The 24,777-nt window shown below is 43.6% G+C and overlaps 1 protein-coding gene across 1 annotated transcript in view; it reads right to left on the reverse strand.

Annotated features, from left to right (window-relative positions):
- The window catches only part of LAPTM5 (lysosomal protein transmembrane 5), a 156,696-nt gene extending 139,571 nt beyond the window's left edge, over positions 1-17,125 (reverse strand). Inside the window, exons 1-2 of the mRNA XM_075333696.1 lie at positions 17,090-17,125; positions 15,689-15,779 (exon numbers count right to left, since the gene is read on the reverse strand). Coding sequence (XP_075189811.1) covers positions 15,689-15,779; positions 17,090-17,125 — 127 coding nt within the window. The remainder of the gene's footprint in view (positions 1-15,688; positions 15,780-17,089) is intronic.
- Between the last annotated feature and the right edge of the window lie 7,652 nt (positions 17,126-24,777).

A 24,777-nucleotide genomic window follows, 5' to 3' on the forward strand; every position in this document is an offset into this window, starting at 1 on the left:
GGCTGTTGGAAGAGTTGGATACAGCGCCAGATGATGGCGCTTCTATGAGAGCGCCATTTTCTGGGACGGCTGCGGACTGAAATCCGCAGCAGAGGCGCCCAGAAACCTCGGGCTAACCTGTGCTGCGGATTCCAATCCCCAGCTGCCTAGTTGTACCCGGCTGGACACAAAAATGGGGCGAAGCCCACGTCATTTGTTTTTTAATTATTTCATGAAATAAGTGAAATAATTAAAAAAAACGGGCTTCCCTATATTTTTGGTTCCCAGCCGGGTACAAATAGGCAACTGGGGGTTGGAGGCAGCCCGTGGCTGCCTGCTGTACCTGGCTAGCATACAAAAATATGGCGAAGCCCACGTCATTTTTTTGGTGGGCAAAAAAATTCTGCATACAGTTTTGGATGGAGTATGCTGAGCCTTGTAGTTCTGCAGCTGCTGTCTGCTCTTCTCCATACAGATAGACAGCAGCTGCAGAACTACAAGGCTCAGCATACGCCATCCAGGACTGTATGCAGAAGTTTTTTGCCCCCTGAAAAAATTATGTGGGCTTCGCCATATTTTTGTATGCTAGCCAGCTACAGCAGGCAGGTACGGCTGCCCCCAACCCCCAGTTGCCTATTTGTACCCGGCTGGGAACCAAAAATAAAGGGAAGCCCTTTTTTTATTATTTCATGAATTTCATGAAATAATTAGAAAACAAATGACGTAGGCTTCGCCCCATTTTTGTGTCCAGCCAGGTACAACTAGGCAGCTGGGGATTGGAATCCGCAGCACAGGTTGGCCTGAGCTTTCTGGGCCCCACTGCTGCGAATTGCAGTCTGCAGCCGCCTCAGAAAATGGCATTTTCATAGAAGCGCCATATTCTGGCGCTGTATCCAACTCTTCCAGCACCTGCCTGCTATATCTGGCTAGCATACAAAAATATGGCGAAGCTCACGTCCTTTTTTTGTAGTTTTTTGGCAAAAAAAATAAAAAATGCTTCCCTGGATTTTCCATTGCCAGTGAAGGTAACACCAAGCAGTGGGGGTTAGCAGCCAGTAGCTGCTTGGATTACCCTTAGCTAGCAATACAAAAAATGCAGCGGGAGCCCATATATATTTTTTTTAATTATTTATTTAAATAACTAAAAATAAAATGGGCTTCCCTGTATTTTGATTGCTGGACATCACAGTGCTGTAAAAATAAATCTTTAAAAAAATGACGTAGCGCTCCGCGGTATTTTTGATTCTCAGCGCAGATAAAGCAGACAGCTATGGGTTGCCACCCCCATCTGCCTGCCGTTACCTTGGTTGGCAATTATAATACAGGGAAGCCCATTAATTTTTTCTATTTAAAAAATAGTTAAAAAAAAAATGACGTTGGGTCCCCCCATTTTTGATAGCCAGCTAGGGTAAAGCAGACGGCTGTAGCCTGAAAATCACAGCTGGCAGCTTTACCGTGGTTGGGGATCCAATGTGGAGGTCCCCTCAGGCTCTTTTTTTATAATTATTTTATAAATATTAATAATTACACAATAAAAGTAGGGTCCCCCCCCAAATTGGATCACCAGCCAAGGTAAAGCGGACAGCTGTGGTCTGGTATTCTCAGGGTGGGAAGGTCCATAGTTATTGGGCCTTCACAGCCTAAAAATAGCAGGCCGCAGGCACCCCAGACGTGGCGCATCCACTAGATGCGCCAATCCTGGCGCTTCACCCCAGCTCATCCCGTGCCCTGGTGCAGTGGCAAACGGGGTAATAAATCGGGTTGATACTAGCTGTAAAGTCACCTGAGATCAAGCCCAGCAGTTTGTGATGTCATGGCATCTATTAGATACCCAACATCATAAACTGTCAGTACTAACAAAAAAAAAAAAAAATCGACAAAAGAAATTTATTTGAAAAAACAGTCCCCAAAACATTTCCTCTTTCACCAATTTATTGTAAGAAAAAAAATAAAGGGGTCCCACGACGACTCTGGACCGTCTAGAATATGGGGGGGAGACACTCAGGGAACGTATCCCCCATTTTCTAGGAGTGCGGACCCTTCATGTGAGGAGTGTGGGTGCAATGAATCTGCACTCACTCTTCTCGGGTCCACAGCAGCAGAGTCCATGTCGTAATGGTTGCTACCAAAGCTGCAATGCCCTGCTCATGAGGTAAGGGCATGCCTAATCAGGAGAACTACTGTAGAGGAAGCTCTGCTCACTGGTATATAGGTGCTCAGAGGTAATAATAGATAAAATTAGTGAGTAACCTCGGCACTCTAAATCTCCCAGACTAAGTCAGTAAGTCACAACGGATAGTAATGCAAAATCACTCTTTATTGGTCCGTATTAAGAAAAAAAAATTTTCATAAGCATAAATGTTTTTGTCCAAAACAAGTTACAAATGACGTTTCGGCCTGAGCCTTCGTCAGATTGGACTTATCTGCATGTAATCATGAAAAATGACAATAATCAGTATCACATAAGAGTGAGAGAACAATAACATAAACTCGAACAATGTAGAGGTACAATTGGGATGCAGCAATAAAATTGCAACACAGCAAGAAATGAAACACATGATACAAATGTCATAATACAGTACAAGGACAATATAGTAATGACAAATATGGGGTCAGAGTAGGCTTAGACAGCTCTGGTACGAAAGAGATGTCAATCATAAAGTAACATGTGCAGTAGGTGTAGAGCTACAGTATGCATGGCAGAGCTAATGGGTAGACCGACCATAGAAAAAGAACGGAGAAAAAGTGGAGAAAAAGTGGATAAAAAGTGGAGAAAAAGTGGAGAAAAAATGGAGAAAAAAATTGAGAAAAAGTGGAGAAAAAGTGGAGGAAAAAGTGGAGAAAAAGTGGAGAAAAAGTGGAGAAAAAGTGGAGAAAAAAATGGAGAAAAAGTGGATAAAAAATGGAGAAAAAGTGGATAAAAAGTGGAGAAAAAAATGGAGAAAAAGTGGAGAAAATTTAGAAAAAGTGGAGAAAAAGTGGAGAAAAAGTGGAGAAAAAATGGAGAAAAAGTGGAGAAAAAATGGAGAAAAAGTGGAGAAAAAGTGGAGAAAAAAATGGATAAAAAATGGAGAAAAAAGTGGAGAAAAAGTGGAGAAAAAGTGGAGAAAAAGTGGAGAAAAAATGGAGAAAAAGAGGAGAAAAAATGGAGAAAAAGTGGAGAAAAAGTGGAGAAAAAAGTGGAGAAAAAGTGGAGAAAAAGTGGAGAAAAAGTGGAGAAAAAGAGGAGAAAAAGTGGAGAAAAAGTGGAGAAAAAGTGGAGAAAAAAATGGATAGAAAGTGGAGAAAAAAATGGATAAAAAGTGGAGAAAAAGTGGAGAAAAAAATGGATAAAAAGTGGAGAAAAAGTGGAGAGAAAAAGTGGAGAAAAAGTGGAGAAAAAGTGGAGAAAAAGTGGAGAAAAAAATGGATAAAAAGTGGAGAAAAAGTGGAGAAAAAGTGGAGAAAAAGTGGAGAAAAAGTGAAGAAAAAGTGGAGAAAAAGTGGAGAAAAATATGTAGAAAAAGTGGAGAAAAAATGTAGAAAAAGTGGAGACAAAGTGGAGAAAAAGTGGATAAAAAGTGGAGAAAAAGTGGAGAAAAAAGTGGAGAAAAAAGTGGAGAAAAAGTGGAGAAAAAGTGGAGAAAAAATGGAGAAAAAGTGGAGAAAAAGTGAAGAAAAAAGTGGAGAAAAAGTGGAGAAAAAGTGGAGAAAAAGTGGAGAAAAAGTGGAGAAAAAATGGAGAAAAAGTGGAGAAAAAGTGGAGAAAAAGTGGAGAAAAAATGGATAAAAAGTGGAGAAAAAGTGGAGAAAAAGTGGAGAAAAAATGGAGAAAAAGTGGAGAAAAAAATGGATAAAAAGTGGAGAAAAAGTGGAGAAAAAAAGTGGAGAAAAAAGTGGAGAAAAAAGTGGAGAAAAAGTGGAGAAAAAGTTGAGGAAAAAAATGGAGAAAAAGTGGAGAAAAAGTGGAGAAAAAGTGGAGAAAAAAGTGGAGAAAAAAGTGGAGAAAAAAGTGGAGAAAAAGTGGAGAAAAAGTGGAGAAAAAATGGAGGAAAAAATGGAGAAAAAAATGGAGAAAAAATGGAGAAAAAGTGGAGAAAAAGTGGAGAAAAAGTGGAGAAAAAGTGGAGAAAAAATGGAGGAAAAAATGGAGAAAAAAATGGAGAAAAAATGGAGAAAAAGTGGATAAAAAGTGGAGAAAAAGTGGAGAAAAAGTGGAGAAAAAAATGGATAAAAAGTGGAGAAAAAGTGGAGAAAAAGTGGACAAAAAATGGAGGAAAAAATGGAGAAAAAAATAGAGAAAAATTGGAGAAAAAGTGGAGAAAAAGTGGAGAAAAAGTGGAGAAAAAAATGGAGAAAAAATGGAGAAAAAAGTGGAGAAAAAGTGGAGAAAAAAATGTAGAAAAAGTGGAGAAAAAATGGAGAAAAAGTGGAGAAAAAAATGGATAAAAAGTGGATAAAAAGTGGATGAAAAAGTGGAGAAAAAGCGGAGAAAAAGTGGAGAAAAAGTGGAGAGAAAAAATGGAGAAAAAGTGGAGAAAAAGTGGAGCACCCTTTGGTGCCTTTCATGTGGCACTAAGGGGTGCTTAGCTTTGTATTTAGCCAAAAAAATGAAAAAAAAAAATGACGTAGGGTTCCCCCTAGTTTTGTAGCCAGCTAGGGTAAAGCAGACGGCTGCAGCCTGCAGACCACAGCTGGCAACCTCACCTTGGCTGGTAATCCAAAACTGAGGGCACCCCACGCTGTTATTTTAAATTAAATAAATAATTTTAAAAAAAAAAACACGTAGGGGTCCCCCAAAATTGGATCACCAGCCAAGGTAAAGCAGACAGCTGGGGCCTGATATTCTCAGACTAGGGAGGTCCATGGTTATTGGACTCTCCTCAGCCTAAAAATAGCATTTTTTGCTATCATTATAGCTTGTTAAAAACAGAGCAGGAGGGTGTCCTGCACAGGTGCTAGAAATAGCTTGGCACCAGTGGGACAATAATGAAATACAACAGCCAGTTCTATGATGCCACTAAATGGCAGTATTTTTTGCTATCATTATAGCTTTTAAAAACAGAGCAGGAGGGTGTCATGCAGAGGTGCTGTAAATAGCTTGGTACCTGTGGGGCACAAATGGAGTACAACAGCCACTTTTTGTATGCCACTAAGTTGCAGCAGTTTTTGCTATTATTATTAGTGTTGAGCGAGTATGCTTGTCACTACTCGGTACCCGCACGAGTATCACTGTACTCGGGCTACTCGGCGGGGACCGAGTAATCTCTAGATACTCGTGTTGTACTCGTGGTCTTCATCCCTGCATGTTGGCGCTCTTTTGAGAGCCAGCCCTCATGCAGGGATTGGCTGGCAGACCACTGCAATGCCACAGCCCTGTTAGTTGTGGAATTGCAGTGATTGGCCAGCCTGCACAGCGTGACCGAGCCTTTATACCGGCGGGCGCGCTGTGCTCTGCACACAGCCATCCAGACAGTCAGTGCAGTGAGAGTGTTGCTGCTTCAGGGAAAGGTTTGCGGCCCTTTATAGTTATTTCCGTAGCAGGGCTGCAAACAGTGTGACCAGAAGTCCTTCTCAGGAATATTGTAGTTGTATACAGGCAGGCAGGGTATAGCCAGGTCGGAGTACAGAAGCAGAGTCCTTCTCAGGACTATTGTTGCTGTATACAGGCAGGGCAGGCAGGGTATAGCCAGGTCGGAATACAGGCTAGTGACCAGAAGAGTCCTTCTCAGGACTATTGTAGCTGTAAACAGGCAGGCAGGCAGGGTATATAGCCATTCCTAGTGGTGACCGTATACCAGCCTTCATCACCATATCTGGGGCTGGTGTACACAGTCTAAAACAGTCCTGATAGTGTCAGACTTCTCAGTAATTGTCGCTCCTAAAAACCTGTTAGGTTCTTAGTGCGTCCGTGCTTGCATTTAAAAAACGCACGTGTGTGCCTGTCGGTGGCAGCGTACAGGTGCACTTGTGTGCGTTTTGCACAAACTTGGATATAACGCACAAGTCTAGTGAATACACGTCAGCACAGCATTGCAAAATGCGCAAGGGCGTTGGCAACGAACAAGGAAGTGGACGTGATGGTGGTGCAAGCAGAGACCGAGGTCGTGGGCAAGCTCTAATTTCGCCACAACAAAGGGCCACATCTACTCGCTCGCACGTCCTGTCCCAAATTCTTGGGGACCGCAGCAGTACACCGCTCTTGAACCAAGACCAGTGTCAACAGGTTGTTAGTTGGATAGCGGATTGGCACCACCACAAACACTCTGTCTTCCACACGGTCAAGTGTCAGTAGCCGTGATACTGCACCGCACATTTCAGAACCTTATCCTCCTTCCTACCACAAGGCTGAGTACACGTCCACGGACATTACTGATCCCACACTTGGACACTCGGGAGAGCTGTTCACGTTTCCATTCGCACATTCTGGCCTCTCGCCACCTCCTGTTGAAGTGGGTCATGACGAGATCGTATGTACAGATGCCCAAATATTTGAGCAGCCACGTTCTCACGAAGTTGGCAATGTGTCTCAACAAGGGGTGGACGATGATGAGACACAATTGTCAGGAAGTCAGGAGGAGGAGCAGGGTGCGGAAGAGGAAGACGACGTGGTGGATGATCCAGTAGCTGACCCAACCTGGCAGGAGGATATGCAGAGCGAGGACAGCAGTGCACAGGGGGAGGGAGGCGTAGCATCCCAACAGACAGTAAGAAGCAGGGTGGTGGCCCCAGGCAGAAGTCAGGCAACCGTTCCCCGGAACAACAACACGACACAAGGTGCCTGTACAAATGTTAGGTCTTCCCGAGTCTGGCAGTTTTTTAAGTTGGCTCCAGATGATTCTAAAAAGGCCATTTGCAACACCTGCCATGCCAGCATCAGCAGGGGTACCAAAACTAGCAGCCTGACCACCACCAGCATGATCAGGCACATGTCAGCCAAGCACCCGACTTTGTGGGAGGTACAACAGAGTCGAGGAGCAGTGCTTGCTGATGTCACTGCTACGTCTTCGCTTGTTGTGCATGCGAGCCAATCCCCTGTCCATGCTGCCTGCGAACAAGCCTCCTCCGGCCCTGCACCTGCAGTTGCCTACGCAGAAATAACACCATCATCAAGCATGTCCTTGTCCCAGCGTAGCGTTCAGTTATCCATTCAGCAAACCTTTGAACGCAGGCGCAAATACACTGCCAACGCCCCACATGCCACAGTTCTAAATGCTAATATTTCGCGACTGCTTGCGCTGGAAATGTTGCCTTTTAGGCTGGTGGAGACAGAAGCATTCCGCGACCTGATGGCGGCAGCTGTCCCACGTTACTCGGTCCCCAGCCGCCCCTATTTCTCCCGGTGTGCCGTCCCCGCATTGCATAACCACGTGTCACAAAACATCACACGTGCCCTGAACAACGCTGTTTCAGCCAAAGTCCACCTAACCACAGACACGTGGACAAGTGCTTGTGTGCAAGGACGCTACATCTCGTTGACGGCACACTGGGTTAATATTGTGGAAGCTGGGACCCAGTCTGAGCGAGGGACGGAACACGTCCTTCCCACACCAAGGTTTGCAGGCCCTACCTCAGTCAGGGTTTCACCCACACTCTACAGCTCCGGAATGTCATGCTCCTCAGCCTCCTCCTCCTCCTGCGCATCCTCATCCACTTTACCCTCCACACCAGTCCCAAGCTGGAAGCACTGCAGCACTGCCTCGGCAAAGCGGCAACAGGCTGTGCTGAAGCTAATCTGCATAGGTGACAAACCCCACAATGCAGAAGAGGTGTGGACAGCTCTGAAACAGCAGGCAGATCACTGGCTCACACCTCTGAACCTAAAGCCAGGAAAGGTCGTGTGTGACAATGGCCGGAACCTGGTGGCGGCTTTGAGGCGAGGCCAGCTGACACATGTTCCATGCGTGGCCCATGTGCTCAACCTCGTGGTTCAGCGGTTTCTAAAGTCATACCCAGAGCTGTCTGATCTGCTGGTAAAAGTTCGCCGCCTGTCTGCACATTTTCGAAAGTCACCTACTGCTTCAGCCGGCCTTGCCGGCTTTCAGCGCCGTTTGCATCTTCCGGCTCACAGACTGGTGTGTGATGTCCCCACGCGTTGGAATTCAACTCTGCACATGTTGGACAGGATATGTGAGCAGAAGAGGGCAGTTGTTGAGTACCTGCATCACCTAAGCCATTGGGAAATGGGTCAAACTCCACACATAACACCTGAGGAGTGGAGATGGATGTCCGACCTATGTACCATTCTCCAAAACTTTGAGGACTCCACCAAGATGGTGAGTGGGGATGACGCCATTATTAGCGTCACCATACCGCTTCTCTGCCTTCTAAAACGGTCTCTGCTCAAAAAAAAACATGATGCATTGCAGGCGGAGCGCGATGAGTTGGAGCAAGAAACAGTAGTGGGTGTGGGTGATAACACACAGCCGAGCCTCGTCTCATCACAACGTGCAGTGGAGGACTATGACGAGGAGGAGGATGAAGACATGGAGCAACTCTCCGGCCAAATTGAGGATATGACATGCACACCAGTCATATCCTCGGTTCAGCGTGGCTGGCCAGAGGACAGGGTAGATGAGGAGGAGGAGGAGGACAGCATGTTCAGTCATCGTGTTGGTCAGGATACTGAAGTACTGGCTGTTAAGAGTCTGGCGCACTTGGCTGACTTTATGGTAAGCTGCCTGTCTCGTAACCCTCGCGTTAAGAACATCTTGGCTGACAATCATTACTGGTTGGTAACACTGTTAGACCCACGCTACAAGGAGAACTTTATGTTTCTTATTCCCGAGGCGGAGAGGTCAGCCAAAATGCAGCAGTTCCGGAAGGCCATAGTCACGGAAGTAGGCAAAGCATTCCCCTCACAAAACGCTAGTGGCATAGGTCAGGAATCAGTGGACAACCAAGGTGTACAGCCGAGAGGGGCACAAGTCCAATCCACCAGAGGTAGGGGAACAGTCTTTAAGATGTGGGACAGTTTTCTCAGCCCCTCACGTACCACAGCCCCTGAGGTGCGGGGTAGTGCCACAAGAAATCCTAAGTTTGCCCAGATGCTCAAGGAGTACCTTGCAGATCGAACAACTGTACTCCGACATTCCTCTGTGCCTTACAATCATTTGGTATCCAAGCTGGACACGTGGCATGAATTGGCTCTCTACGCCTTGGAAGTCCTGGCCTGCCCTGCCGCTAGCGTTTTGTCAGAGCGTGTTTTTAGTGCCGCAGGTGGAATCATTACAGATAAACGAACCCGCCTGTCAACTGAAAATGCTGACAGGCTGACTCTGATCAAGATGAACAAGGGTTGGATTGGGCCAGACTTCACCACACCACCAGCAAATGAGAGCGGAATTAAAAGTTTGTAACGGGAATTTGCCATGTACCTACACACACCCATGGGTACACACTTCTAGACTTTGGATAATCGCTGGACTGCTCCTCCTTCTCCTCATGCGCCACCATGATGACCGTTACAATAGTTAGGCTGTTGTTTCAGGTATACCCCCAGTGGTAAATGTTTTCCCCCATTCTTTCAGAATGAACATTACAACCACAGGAGACCCGCTCCATTGCAATGGGAACAATGTTTTGAGGCCCTCATGCACGTCTCTATCCAGGGACAATGTGGAGCCTCCCAATTTTTGGCTTCCCTGCCAAAGGGCTATACTACAAAAGACCCACTTCCTTACAATGGGCACTTCTGGTTTACAGGCCATCATGCACGTCCCTATCCAGGGACAATGTGGAGCCTGCCAATTTTGGACTGCCCTGGCAAAGGAACATACTACAAAGACTCACTTCCTCAAAATGGCCACATTAGACTCAAGAGGCCTTCATGTACGTCTCTTCTGAGGGACATCGGAGTGCCACACAATGTTTTCACGTAAAAATTTTCATGTAATCTCCAAAAGTAACATACACCAGCTCTATCTCACTATTGGGTATGTGCCCTTAATATTTCCGCCATGAAAATTCATTTTGGTGTCATTTTTGAAGGTTTTCTGGTGAGTCCGTAAAAATGGCGTAAAACGTGGACAAAATTGTTCACAGCTGTGACTTTTGAGTGATAAATGCTTCAAGGGGTCTTCCCCATGCTGTTGCCATGTCATTTGAGCCATTTTTAGGGTTTCTACATGCTGCCGGGGGTCATTTCAGAAAAATACTCGGGTCTCCCATAGGATAACATTGGGCTCGGTGCTCGGGCCGAGTACACAAGTATCTTGGGATGCTCGGCCCGAGCCTCGAGCACCCGAGCCTTTTAGTACTCGCTCATCACTAATTATTATAGCTTTTAAAAACAGAGCAGGAGGGTGTCATGCAGAGGTGCTGCACATAGATTTGCACCAGTGGGGCACTAATGGAGTACAACAGCCACTTCTTGTATGCCACTAAGTTTACTCAATTTTTGGTATTCTAATGTCTTAGTAAGTAACAATGAGTTTGAGTGTGCAATGCAGGCAGACGTGCTGCAAATATCTTTGCACTAGTGGGACTATACAGAAGTCCAACAGCCACATTTAGGATGCCACTAAGTTTCCTCAGTGTTTGCTAGTATAATGGCTTAGTAACAATGAGTTTGAGTGTGCAATGCAGGCAGAGGTGCTGCAAATATCTTTGCACTAGTGGGACTATACAGAAGTCCAATAGCCACGTTTAGGATGCCACTAGGTTCACTGAGTGTTTGCTAGTATAATGGCTTAGTAACTATGAGTTTGTGTGTGCAATGCAGGCAGACGTGCTGCAAATATCTTTGCACTACTGGGACTATACAGAAGTCCAACAGCCACGTTTAGGATGCCACTAAGTTTCCTCAGTGTTTGCTAGTATAATGGCTTAGTAACAATGAGTTTGAGTGTGCAATGCAGGCAGACGTGCTGCAAATATCTGGGCACTAGTGGGACTATACAGAAGTCCAATAGCCACGTTTAGGATGCCACTAGGTTCACTGAGTGTTTGCTAGTATAATGGCTTAGTAACTATGAGTTTGAGTGTGCAATGCAGGCAGACGTGCTGCAAATATCTTTGCACTACTGGGACTATACAGAAGTCCAATAGCCACGTTTAGGATGCCACTAAGTTCACTCAGTGTTTGCTAGTATAATGGCTTAGTAACAATGAGTTTGAGTGTGCAATGCAGGCAGACGTGCTGCAAATATCTTTGCACTAGTGGGACTATACAGAAGTCCAATAGCCACGTTTAGGATGCCACTAAGTTCACTCAGTGTTTGCTAGTATAATGGCTTAGTAACAATGAGTTTGAGTGTGTAATGCAGGCAGACGTGCTGCAAATATCTTTGCACTAGTGGGACTATACAGAAGTCCAACAGCCACGTTTAGGATGCCACTAAGTTTCCTCAGTGTTTGCTAGTATAATGGCTTAGTAACAATGAGTTTGAGTGTGCAATGCAGGCAGACGTGCTGCAAATATCTTTGCACTAGTGGGTTTATACAGAAGTCCAATAGCCACGTTTAGGATGCCACTAGGTTCACTGAGTGTTTGCTAGTATAATGGCTTAGTAACTATGAGTTTGAGTGTGCAATGCAGGCAGACGTGCTGCAAATATCTTTGCACTACTGGGACTATACAGAAGTCCAATAGCCACGTTTAGGATGCCACTAAGTTCACTCAGTGTTTGCTAGTATAATGGCTTAGTAACAATGAGTTTGAGTGTGCAATGCAGGCAGACGTGCTGCAAATATCTTTGCACTAGTGGGACTATACAGAAGTCCAATAGCCACGTTTAGGATGCCACTAAGTTCACTCAGTGTTTGCTAGTATAATGGCTTAGTAACAATGAGTTTGAGTGTGTAATGCAGGCAGACGTGCTGCAAATATCTTTGCACTAGTGGGACTATACAGAAGTCCAACAGCCACGTTTAGGATGCCACTAAGTTTCCTCAGTGTTTGCTAGTATAATGGCTTAGTAACAATGAGTTTGAGTGTGCAATGCAGGCAGACGTGCTGCAAATATCTTTGCACTACTGGGACTATACAGAAGTCCAATAGCCACGTTTAGGATGACACTAGGTACAGTCAGTGTTTGCTAGTATAATGGCTTAGTTATAATGAGTTTGAGTGTGCAGTGCAGGCAGACGTGCTACAAATATCTGTGCACTACTGGGACTATACAGAAGTCCAATAGCCACGTTTAGGATGCCACTAGGTTCACTCAGTGTTTGTTAGTATAATGGCTTAGTTATAATGAGTTGGAGTGTGCAATGCAGGCAGACGTGCTGCAAATATCTTTGCACTACTGGGACTATACAGAAGTCCAATAGCCACGTTTAGGATGCCACTAAGTTCACTCAGTGTTTGCTAGTATAATGCCTTAGTTATAATGAGTTGGAGTGTGCAAAGGGCAGGAGGGTACAGTGGCAGGTTTGTGGGTCTCTGGGTAGAGGAAAGGAAGCCTGCCTTTCTATCCCTCCTAATGGGGAAATGCAGCGAGGAAATCCCTGACCTTAGCTACACAGACGCTGTCATCTTGTGTAGCTGTTAAACTCTGTTTTCAGGACCTGTCACCTATGGCTCTGACCCTGCCCGTATGAGCCCTTAAAAGGACTGATAGAAAGTGCTATCCCTAATCTGTCCAGTGCTGTGTATGGAGCGTAATACAGCTGTATCGGTGATAGGAGCTGCGCCAGTGATGTCTGACACCAAGGACGCAGAAGAGATAATGGCGTCCGGACGGGCAGATACTCGTTTTTATAATGCAGGGACATGTGACATGGACATCCTATCACACATGCCGTTGCTTCTCTGGCTAAAAGTCCACTTAGCTGTGTGTCTCTGGGATTGGCTGACATGCTGGCCCTCCCCACAAAACGCGCGCGCTTAGGGAAGGAAGACAAGGGAGAAAAAAAATGGCGATCGCCATTATCCATACAGCAGTGATCTGAATGCGCTGTTCCCGCACACTATACACTGAAATTTCATAATAGTGTGAGTCACAGAGTGACTTACACTATTACAGCGGAAAGCCAGCTAGGAATTAGCTGTTTTTTTTGCTGCTAGAACCGTTCTCGAACGTATCTAGAACTATCGAGCTTTTGCAAAAAAGCTCGAGTTCTAGTTCGATCTAGAACAGCCCCCAAAATCACTCGAGCCGTGAACTGGAGAACCACGAACCTTGAACCGCGCTCAACTCTAGTGAAGATTGAGCTATCGGCTCAATGACAAACTGAGATCTCATTTGCGCATGTGCCACATCCGGGCGAAATTTTTTCCTTAAGTTCACTACTGGGAGACCAGTGGGCTGGAGGCGGCATGTGCACATTTGAGATCTTGAGCCGAGAGTTCCATCAGCGCATGTTTCGACTCCGGGCGGCATTGTTTAAAGTCCATCTTCAGGATGGCCCCTGCATCACCACAGCTCGCAGTACAGTTCACTGCCCTCCCGCAGCACAGAGCAGCGTACCGCCCGCCCGCAGAACAGAGCAGAGGACCGCCCACAGCGCACCACCAGCAGTGCTCCGCCCGCTGGCAGCACAGAGCAGCGCACCACCTGCCTGCAGCACATAGCAGCGCAGCGTCCACCTGCTGCACAGGGCAGCTCACAGCCCTCAGCATTTTCCCTGCCTCCTGCTACCCTTCTCCACCACCCTCCGGTAAGCTACATTCGCATTAAAAGACGCATCCTTCATTTTCCTCCCACATTTTTGGGAGGAAAAGAGCATCTTATAATCTGAATCATACGGTATATAGTTTAAGACCAAGAATAATGTGAACGTTCCTCTTGAAAGCGTATTTGCCACTTTAGGTGTCTTCTCTCAATAGGCTGTCATGTGTCTACATAAGGAACACCATGTCTGGCCATTTTGTGACTTATGTGACATTATCTCTAATTGTCAGTCATTTTGCAAAAGCATGGAGGAGATTATACAATAGCACTCAGTACTGTTGCTGTGAATACAGCTCTGGAGTTAGCTAAAGCTGATATTTGAATCTCCATCTACTTGAGTCTGAACATGTGTTCTTCTCTCATTATGTACAATAGGCTGTGTCACCCTGATACCTCAATGAGCTGGCTGTTTGTCTTGTATTTACCAAAAGTAATTTTGTGTTTTTCAGATTGGCTGATGAATTCAGTTTTCAGGAGGAAGGAGAAGGAATAGTTCAAATGCAGACAAAGAAGCATATTTCTCTGCTAAGATAAATTACAAAGTTTCTTATGTTTAACTCTTCTGTTGATTTAGGCAAAGTTGTTTGAAACAACAGTGACTATTTAAAAGAATATAAATTACTTTTTTTTAAGATTGAGTTCAATTCCCTTTGCAGTTTCTGATGAGCAGAACAAATGATACAATGTTATCCAATTGTTGCCTCAGTGATTCAATCCATCTGAGGACATAATAATGCAGCATTCAGAGTTATTTCTTACTGTAAGATGCACAGGAATGCATCTACTAGGGGCTGCTGATAAGTCTTTTGCTTTACCCAGAAAGAAACAAGATAGATTGATGAAACTTTACCATTATTCCACATACACTCCACTGATCTCATCACAATTCTTACATCAGTATTCCAAGTTCTGTAAGCCTAGCAAAAAGAAGGATTTCGGTTGTACCTCAAACCAGGCATACGTAGCAGCCATGGCATCAGAAATGGTGTGAAATTTGGTACCCTTGAGGTGTTTCTTCAGGTTTGGAAACAGATGATTTTCGGAGGGAGCTAGATCTGGTGAATAAGGTGGGTGGTCAACCACCTGGAAGCCCAGCTCTGCCAGGTTTGCCGCTTGTGCAGTATGAGCGGAGGCGTTATCTTGCAGGAACAAGATTCCTTTGGACTACTTGCCGCACCTTTTGGCCTTCAGCGCTGCTTTCAATTGGTCCAAAAGATCAATGTAATACCTTGCATTTATGGTGGAACCCTTTTGAAGGTAGTCCACTAGCAGCACACCCTCCTTATCCAGAACACAGATGCCATCACCTTAGTGGCTGATTTTTGCACCCTGAACGTCTTTGGATGAGGAGAAAGATTGTGCCTCCACTCTTTTGACTGCTCCTTTTTTCAGGGTCATACAAATAAATCCAGGTCTCCTCCATAGTGATTAGTCGATCGAGGAAGTTCTTATCAGTCCGGAAAGGCTGACAAATGGCCCAGGAAGTTTTCACTCGCATGCTTCTCTGATCTGTTGTCAAACACTTGGGGACCCACTTTACAGATAGCTTCCTCATTTCCAAATGTTCATGGATGATGACACAAACACATTCACGGGAAATCCCCATGATGTCTGCTATACCTTTAGCTGAAATTTGACGATCCTCCAGTATGAGGTTGTGAATAGTATCGACGATCTCCGGAACAACAACCACTCTCGGTCGTCCAGGACGTTCCTTATCATTGGTGCTTAAGTGGCCCATTTTAAACTTGGCAACCCAGTTCTTAACTATGGAATATGAAGGGCATTGATCCCCCAATGTTTGCGACAAATCACCATGAATATCCTTCACAGACTTTTCTTGCAGAAACAAGTATTGTATCACTCCTCTGCTCTCAGTTGCTGTGAATATTGCATTGGACTCCGCCATCTTGTTTTCCTGCGTGCGCACAACACTGTTGCCATAAGCAACAAACACAACATTTTGAAAACATATATTAGACATATAAGGCTTTCATGTGATGTAATATTCATTACCATAGAAACAAAAAAAGATCACAAAGCCAAAAACTTATCAGCAGTCCCCCATATAATATCTGCCAAATAACAGTAGTGTACAACATGCATGAACTCACCAATGTGGTTCAGATTGCTCAGATCAATACAGCAAATCTTCCTTATGTCCAACTGAACTGAATATTCGATAAAGAGTATAACACTGACTCCCTGCAACATAAAAATACAGGCTTGGTATGGATACACTTAGCAATGAGAAATATGCAATTACAATATTGTACAGTATACAACTTCATCAAGACTGTACTGTATTGATACATAATTAGAAACAATAAGAAAAAAGGCATACATGTTCTCTGGAAACCGATGCAGTTTTGGTGTTGGGCTATATGTGGTGATACAGCAGAGCTCTGCAGACATTTATATCCACAGCCATTCTGACTGTTTATTTGTGGGATGAGTTGTAGTTCTGAACAGCATCATTCAATGTAGCATATAATGTACTGGATAACTGGGAAACCATTGCAAGTGCAGTGTAAAAAAAAAATCAATTCATCAATTGGTTTCCTTTTTATAAAGTGCCTATTATATAGTAAAAATGCATTGACAACATTATTGTCTGTATAACCCTGCAGCATTGATTGACAGCTTTCTATCCACAATGCACATAGAAAGAAAATTGCCAATCAGTGGAGAACAGAGATACGCAGAGTTCAAGAATATTAAGGACTGCATCCCCGCAGGTTTACTGGTCCTCTAATGATAATCTCCTGCTGATGAAACATTGATTTTACCAATATTACAGCAAGCAGCCCAGTAAGTGACACATTGCTTGAATCAAGGTCTCTACCTACATTATGTTTCTCTTAGATGAGTTACCTAAAACCTTGTGATAGAGTCTTCAAAGAGTAATTCAACCTGTAAAATAACTACAATCAAGGAAATGGTGCAAATATGCTAATTTGCAATATGCTTGATTTTTCTATCCGTCTCTGTTCCCAAGTCTTCTTTTGTGTTTTTTGTAACTTACTGCTGATAGCCAAGTGTACCAGCCACTGCTGTTGTTTTGGTGGTGGAACATATGGAAATTAGACTGAGGTTATCTGTAATCCTGAGCATGCATGACAGTTTCTGATCCCAGCCTCCTCTTTCCATCTTTATTAACGGTATCCTAGGAGCAGGTGTACAGTGCTGCTCACCAGTTATGAGTAATAGTGATGAGCGAGTGTGCTCACCAATGTTTGGTACTTGATCTGGCACTCGCCGTGCTTAGCTCAGTATCACAGGTGCTTGGATGTGTCATCTGTGAAACAATGACCACAAAGCACAGGGTTGCTTCACTGCATGATGTGAGCCGGCACCCCAAGGAGAGTCATTCGCAGTCTGACCTGCTCGACTCAAGGACTGAGCAGCCAAACATTTTAATGCTCACCCATCTCTAAAGAGCAAGCACTACCTTGCTCAGGTGCTTGATACTCGTAACGTGCAGTTGGGTGCTTGGATGGGCAGAGCTCAAGTACCTTTAGATATTGGAGGTCAATGGAGGGCTCAAGCATTTTTCCGTAAAATTGCTTGATCTCTCCATTGATTTTCATTATACTTAGGTACTCAATTTGCACCCATCCAAGCATCAAACTGCTCGTTATGACTACCACTGAAAAGGAAAGAGGTAGCGCATATGAGAATAATAAATATAATATATATAATATTAATAAAGCAAATCACCTACAAAGACTGGTAGCTCATTCACTAGCGCTCAACCAGACCGAAATTTAATCCATTATATACGTTATGACTACCAAGCACCCGAGCAACATAGTGCTCACTCGTCATCACTATTGCTCACAGCTCATGACTGGATGCTGTGCCACCACCTCCCCCACAGTTGCTGTTCTCTCCACAGCCGAACACCTCCCCTAACTTCTGCTTATTAGGACATTATCATTCAGGTCAACAGCGTAGTGATATTTCTGGCTTGATCTGTCCGTCAATGAATTTCTGCAAAATCTGTGGCTCAGAGATGTGAATGGGATAAAGAAGGTCTCCAAATGCATATAGCACTGGAACCATATCTAGATGACATCTAACATGAGCTGGAATTTGTAAACTCAATACCATATCTCCGCATTAACTCATGCTGTAGAGGATGTGGTAAATCTGATACACACATGATGGATGGATTTGCCGAATTATTGTTCCTTTTTAGAATTCAAAGTTTTAACTTCTCAACCAAGTGGTCAAGTGTCACCATCTCCAAACCTAGAACTAGCCTTGTGTTTTATAGACATCGATAGAAAAAATTGCAAACTATGTGCGCTGAGCAATGTACAGTTAGGTCCAGAAATATTTGGACAGTGACACAATTTTCGCGAGTTGGGCTCTGCATGCCACCACATTGGATTTGAAATGAAACCTCTACAACAGAATTCAAGTGCAGATTATAACGTTTAATTTGAAGGTTTGAACAAAAATATCTGATAGAAATTGTAGGAATTGTACACATTTCTTTACAAACACTCCACATTTTAGGAGGTCAAAAGTAATTGGACAAATAAACCAAACCCAAACAAAATATTTTTAATTTCAATATTTTGTTGCGAATCCTTTGGAGGCAATCACTGCCTTAAGTCTGGAACCCATGGACATCACCAAACACTGGGTTTCCTCCTTCTTAATGCTTTGCCAAGCCTTTACAGCCGCAGCCTTCAGGTCTTGCTTGTTTGTGGGTCTTTCCGTCTTAAGTCTAGATTTGAGCAAGTGAAATGCATGCTCAATTGGGTTAAGATCTGGTGATTGACTTGGCCATTGCAGAATGTTCCACTTTTTTGCACTCATGAACTCCTGGGTAGCTTTGGCTGTATGCTTCGGGTCATTGTCCATCTGTACTATGAAGCGCCGTCCGATCAACTTTGCGGCATTTGGCTGAATCTGGGCTGAAAGTATATCCCTGTACACTTCAGAATTCATCCGGCTACTCTTGTCTGCTGTTATGTCATCAATAAACACAAGTGACCCAGTGCCATTGAAATCCATGCATGCCCATGCCATCACGTTGCCTCCACCATGTTTTACAGAGGATGTGGTGTGCCTTGGATCATGTGCCGTTCCCTTTCTTCTCCAAACTTTTTTCTTCCCATCATTCTGGTACAGGTTGATCTTTGTCTCATCTGTCCATAGAATACTTTTCCAGAACTGAGCTGGCTTCATGAGGTGTTTTTCAGCAAATTTAACTCTGGCCTGTCTATTTTTGGAATTGATGAATGGTTTGCATCTAGATGTGAACCCTTTGTATTTACTTTCATGGAGTCTTCTCTTTACTGTTGACTTAGAGACAGATACACCTACTTCACTGAGAGTGTTCTGGACTTCAGTTGATGTTGTGAACGGGTTCTTCTTCACCAAAGAAAGTATGCGGCGATCATCCACCACTGTTGTCATCCGTGGACGCCCAGGCCTTTTTGAGTTCCCAAGCTCACCAGTCAATTCTTTTTTTCTCAGAATGTACCCGACTGTTGATTTTGCTACTCCAAGCATGTCTGCTATCTCTCTGATGGATTTTTTCTTTTTTTTCAGCCTCAGGATGTTCTGCTTCACCTCAATTGAGAGTTCCTTAGACCGCATGTTGTCTGGTCACAGCAACAGCTTCCAAATGCAAAACCACACCTCCTGTAAGCAACCCCAGACCTTTTAACTACTTCATTGATTACAGGTTAACGAGGGAGACGCCTTCAGAGTTAATTGCAGCCCTTAGAGTCCCTTGTCCAATTACTTTTGGTCCCTTGAAAAAGAGGAGGCTATGCATTACAGAGCTATGATTCTTAAACCCTTTCTCTAATTTGGATGTGAAAACTCTCATATTGCAGCTGGGAGTGTTCACTTTCAGCCCATATTATATATATAATTGTATTTCTGAACATGTTTTTGTAAACAGCTAAAATAACAAAACTTGTGTCACTGTCCAAATATTTCTGGCCCTGACTGTTTACTAGTTCTCGCAGTGCACATAGGTTGCCATTAATCTCGGCAGTGCGAGTCCTATTTACACATGCACCACCGAGAGTGATGATCTTTTATGCTGTGCAAAAGATCATTTAACCCAAGGAATGAACTTTTGCTTATTCATTTGGTGATCGGCAGCCAGTTTACATGGCAAGATACTTGTGAAATGAGCATTTTTAACAACTCTCGTTCATAATTATCATGGTATGTAAATTCCCCTTTAACCAGCTATGCAAATAACAGGGTCTGTCTCTACGGTACTTAAACCATGCACAATATGATTTATAAAGATAATGCCACACAAGGTACAAGGAAGTACCAAGCGGGCAGCAAAAGGTAAGGGAATGGGACCCCTGCATCTAGGGAAGGAGGAGATGTTGACCCATGACCAAACCTACAGCTAGTTCCTGGGGTTCATATCACCACCGTAGATAGGTTCCACACCTATGCGCTGAACCGGATACCTGACCCTAGGTATTCCTAGTGCTAGACCCTAAATACAGAAGGCATAGGATGATCTCTGTGTAAACCCCACTAAACACAAAAGGAAGACACGATGGGACACACGAGGGAAAAAGCATGAACTACTTATCCACAGATGACACAGACAGAAGTTGAGCAAGCGTCAGCAATGATACCATAGATGAGAGCAAGCCACCTGCTTGCAACCAGAGCTAAAATAAACTGATTAATAATCACCAGCATCAATCCAGGGAAGATGGGAGTATTATAGCACCAAGAGATCAGCAGCTGGGTGGAAGGCGAGCTCCTGCTGGGTCCAAAAGAGGAGAGATGAAAATCCAGCAGGAAAGCTACCTATTACAATGAAAACTGACAGCAGGAACTATAGAAAGTCAGGGAGAATTTTGCGCAGCCAAACGCTGTGACTTTATATTGCCAGAAACCACATGACTGTCTGTCACTTATGACACACCCGTGGCTGATAAATGGGCATCATGGCTAGCCTGTCTACAATCAATCTGACTCCAAACTTCAACAAAGAAAATACTCTAAGGTCTCCTTCATATATCTATGTTTGCCCAGTATGTTTGCCTCATTGTTCACGCGCCAAAACCCCGAGTGGAGATTAGACAGAGATTCTATAACTGAAAGATTGACATCTGTTCTGTATTTTTGAAACACTCCTGGTTTTTCCAAATACTGATTAAATACTGATCAATAATACTGATGTGGTAATAATGCCTACCTCATATTTTTTTCAGTTAAACCTCACTGCTTTGTTAGGCTACTACATGTAACCACACAAGAGTAGTCCACAACGTCATGCTACCACTTCACATCTAATGTTAGATATTTTCAGCTACTACTAGCAGTGACCATGACCCGTCAGTGGGCAGAAATCCAACCTAGTGGACAAAAATGCAACCCTGACCACGTTTTCTATCATTACTGTGTCCACAATTTCTGTTTGGCCATAGCCTAAAATTAAATGAAAATGTAAAAATAAATGAGGTGCGACTATTTATGTGTTTGTACAAATCTTTCCTTAGACTGAACTATTTTATAAACCATGTGCCTTAGGAGAACAGATGAAACACTGTAGCCAGGTAACATGTTGCTACATTCAGTGCTGCTGTATGAATGGAAATATATGATATAAATCATTTTGGAAATGATTTTTCTATGCAAGTGTTTAATAAAAACTAATTTTCAAGACTGCACCTACCAATGAAATTTGGCATATTGTTCTCCAGCGCTCTTTAGATTAAGATTGGCGTATGAAATGCTAGTTCATTATAATTAGCGAGCCTGCCATATTTCATGCTGTCCATGGTTAGGACAGCATGAAACTGCTGACAGATTTCCTTACACGATAATCTGTCTTCAGTAAACTCCTAAGCTCCCTTAGAGAGAAGGAAAGCCTTTATCATTAAGCATGTATTTCCATCTAAAGAAAACTTCTAGAATTTAGACATTTCAGAAGTTAACATTTCAGAGCAGAGCATCTAAACTTTATCTTCAGCACAATATAAATATCAAGGCTCTCGTGCTCCAGAAAACTGGGTAGCCACTGGCACATAGGAGGGCAATGCTGTACACAGTGCCATCTCGTACTACAGTATTGTCTGCTATGATAGAGAATTAAAATAATCAATTCTCTGTCACTAGTGATAATCAAGCACTAAAATGCTCAAGTGATGGGTACTCGAATCCAGCAGGTCAGATGCTTGGATAAACTCAACTACAGTAATAAGTTATAATGGAAGGCAAAGGGAAACTAGAGCATTTTTTCGGACGTTCCTAACAGGAGGGCTGGGTGGGCTGGAAAATCGCTGATATGGATAGAAACAGCATGTGGAAGATGCTTGGATGCATATCTGACTCCCAGGTTGCTGCTGGAATCTAAAGAAATACATTATTTAAAAAAATTATATGGGTCCCCCTCATTTTTTTCATTAGCCAAGCTAAAGCAGAAAGCTGGAGGCTTCCCAGCCTGAAAGTACCAGTCTCCAGCTGCTCCAGAATCGGCACATTACATTAGATGTGCCAGTTCTGGTGCTTTGCCTTGCTCTTTCCGATTCTCCTGGTGCAGTGGAAATCATGGTAATATATTTTTGTGGTTGATGTCAGCTGTGTAATGTCAGCTGGCATCAAGCCCTGGTGTTAGTAATGGAGAGGCATCTATTAGACACCCCTATTACTAACCCAGTAATAAAAAAACACAAAAAACAGACACAGGAAAATAAATAGTTTAATTGAATAAAGACTCCCCCACACCATCCTGCCTTCACCAATTTATTATCAAAAATGTTCCCATGAAGCTCTCTGTCATAGTCCACTGAATGCAGCTGCGGCAACTCTGAATAGCAGTAAAGAACATCTATTCAGAGGCACCGGAAAGTTACTGTATCGCTCATCAGCATCGCCAGGTATCACTGAGCACAGCATTGAGCCAGTTGCTCTTTTGAAAGTTGTTGTCACTACCGTTTTTTGAAATTATTTTTTTATTAGATTAAAAAAGGCTAAAAACTCCCTTTAGTGCCACATGAAAGACAATAAAGGGTGCCAGTGTACAAACCCTGTGAAAATCTAAGCTCTCGCTCCCCGATCAACTCTCCCTGAACTGATTCCAGAGGATTGTGGGCCAAGCATCATGCCAGCAGGTCTCCTATAAGACTCAATGGTGCGATGCAGCGGGCCAATCATAGTAATGCCAGCAGCCAACATGGCTATGACAGTACCGTGAATGTTCATTGGTTCTATAACAGCTGCAAAACATGCGGGGCAGCAACACAAGCATGGCGCTCCAGCACCCGCGATACTTGGCCAAGTAACAAGCGTGCCTGAGCACCTTGATGCCAAGTATCAATCAGTGCTGAGCATGCTCGGCCATCACTATCTGTCACGTAAAGCACCTGAATATACTGAATGTTCTGTTCCTGAGTATAGAAGAATTGCTATTGTTTGTAGATAATTACAATAGAACTCATTTAATAAAAGTCCTGATATCATTAAGTCACTGCTTTTAAATGAGTAAAGTAATAACTAAACAATAAATATATGAATAAAAGAAATAAAATGAGAGAACAATAAATATTATAAAAACCTACTTAAATTAGGCCACCCCCAACAAGAAAGCTCACTTCCTCTAAATCATAGTATATAAACTAAAGAGTTGCAGAACTGAAATACCGCCCCTGAGGAAGCCCACATGAAATGCGCGTCGGGGTTGCTGATATCCAGTCTGAGACAGGAAATAATAGGTAATCCTCAGTATTATGGTTATTGATGGTTTCAGTACATTGTTCACCTTACTGTCTATGACACAATTTAGTGAGTATTTGACCTTTCTGTGTTTGGGATTATTTCATTATTGACTGTATTTCATGGAATCCTAGTTACACTTTGTTTGGATGACCCTCAAATTTGGTGACAGTGTCAGTTCATTTACTAGATATTAACCCCCATTGGCATTCCCCTTTCTTATATGTTGTGTATAAATTTTGTATACTTGAGTCTTCACCTGTGATTTTAGTATTTTATCACTATTATTACTTTTCAGATGTATTTTGTCCTTATTGGTTTCCAATAAAACTTCATTGCTCATTTGAATGGAGAATTTATGGATGGCTCCATCTTTTTTTTAGATATAATTGTATTTGGAGTTCTTCCTTATGAGAGTCAGTTTGTGGCTTATGGTCTCTAATATGTGGATTAATATAACTTTGTCAGTTCAGATGATATTGGTTCTGTATAATAGTGACACCCTTACTTTTAGATGTGTCCCATCCCTTTAAGAAGTTGTCCCTTTAAGAAATCTTGAAAATAGTCCAAATATCAAAAGTGCAACTGAATATAAAAATCGTTATAACAATTTATAGATAGAAATGCCTAATTTCCCACTTATCAGTCTCTTTTTCTCTTCCCTGCTTATCATTCACATGCAATAACTGCTCAAATATGTCTACAAATTTGTCTTCAATATGATATTAAATTACTTGTGATGCTATAAAACTGATGGAGAGTAAATGGGGAAGGAGCTGGAGGTAGAAGAAGTTAGAGAACATAAAGAGAAGGTGCTAAGGGGAAAAACTACTAAAAATGCTGGATATATTTCACAAAAGCGGGCTTTACACACTGCGATATCGGTCCCGATATCGCTAGTGTGGGTACCCGCCCCCATCTGTTGCGCGACATGGGCAAATCGCTGCCCGTGCTGCACAACATCGCCCAGATCCGTCACACATACTTACCTGCCCGGCGACGTCGCTGTGACCGGCAAACCGCCTCCTTTCTAAGGGGATGGTCCGTGCGGCGTCACAGCGACGTCACTGAGCGGCCGTCCAATAGCAGCGGAGGGGCGGAGCTGAGCGGGACGTAGCATCCCGCCCACCTCCTTCCTTCCGCATAGCAGCCGGGAGGCAGGTAAGGTGAGGTTCCTCGTTCCTGCGGTGTCACACGGAGCGATGTGTGCTGCCGCAGGAACGAAGAACAACCTCGTTACTGCTGCAGTAACGATTTTTGAGAATGGACCCCCATGTGACCGATGAGCGATTTTGCACGTTTTTGCAACGATGCAAAATCGCTCATCGATGTCACACGCAACGGCATTGCTAATGCGGCCAGATGTGCGTCACCAATTCCGTGACCCCAACGAGTTCGCATTAGCGATGTAAAGCCCCCTTTAGTGCCAAGAAGTGGTGTTTTTGCTCATATTAACACGACAGCTTATTTTGAAGCGTTAGCA

This window comes from Anomaloglossus baeobatrachus, chromosome 2 (genome assembly GCF_048569485.1).
Source record: "Anomaloglossus baeobatrachus isolate aAnoBae1 chromosome 2, aAnoBae1.hap1, whole genome shotgun sequence".
NCBI classification, from domain to species: Eukaryota; Metazoa; Chordata; class Amphibia; order Anura; family Aromobatidae; genus Anomaloglossus; species Anomaloglossus baeobatrachus.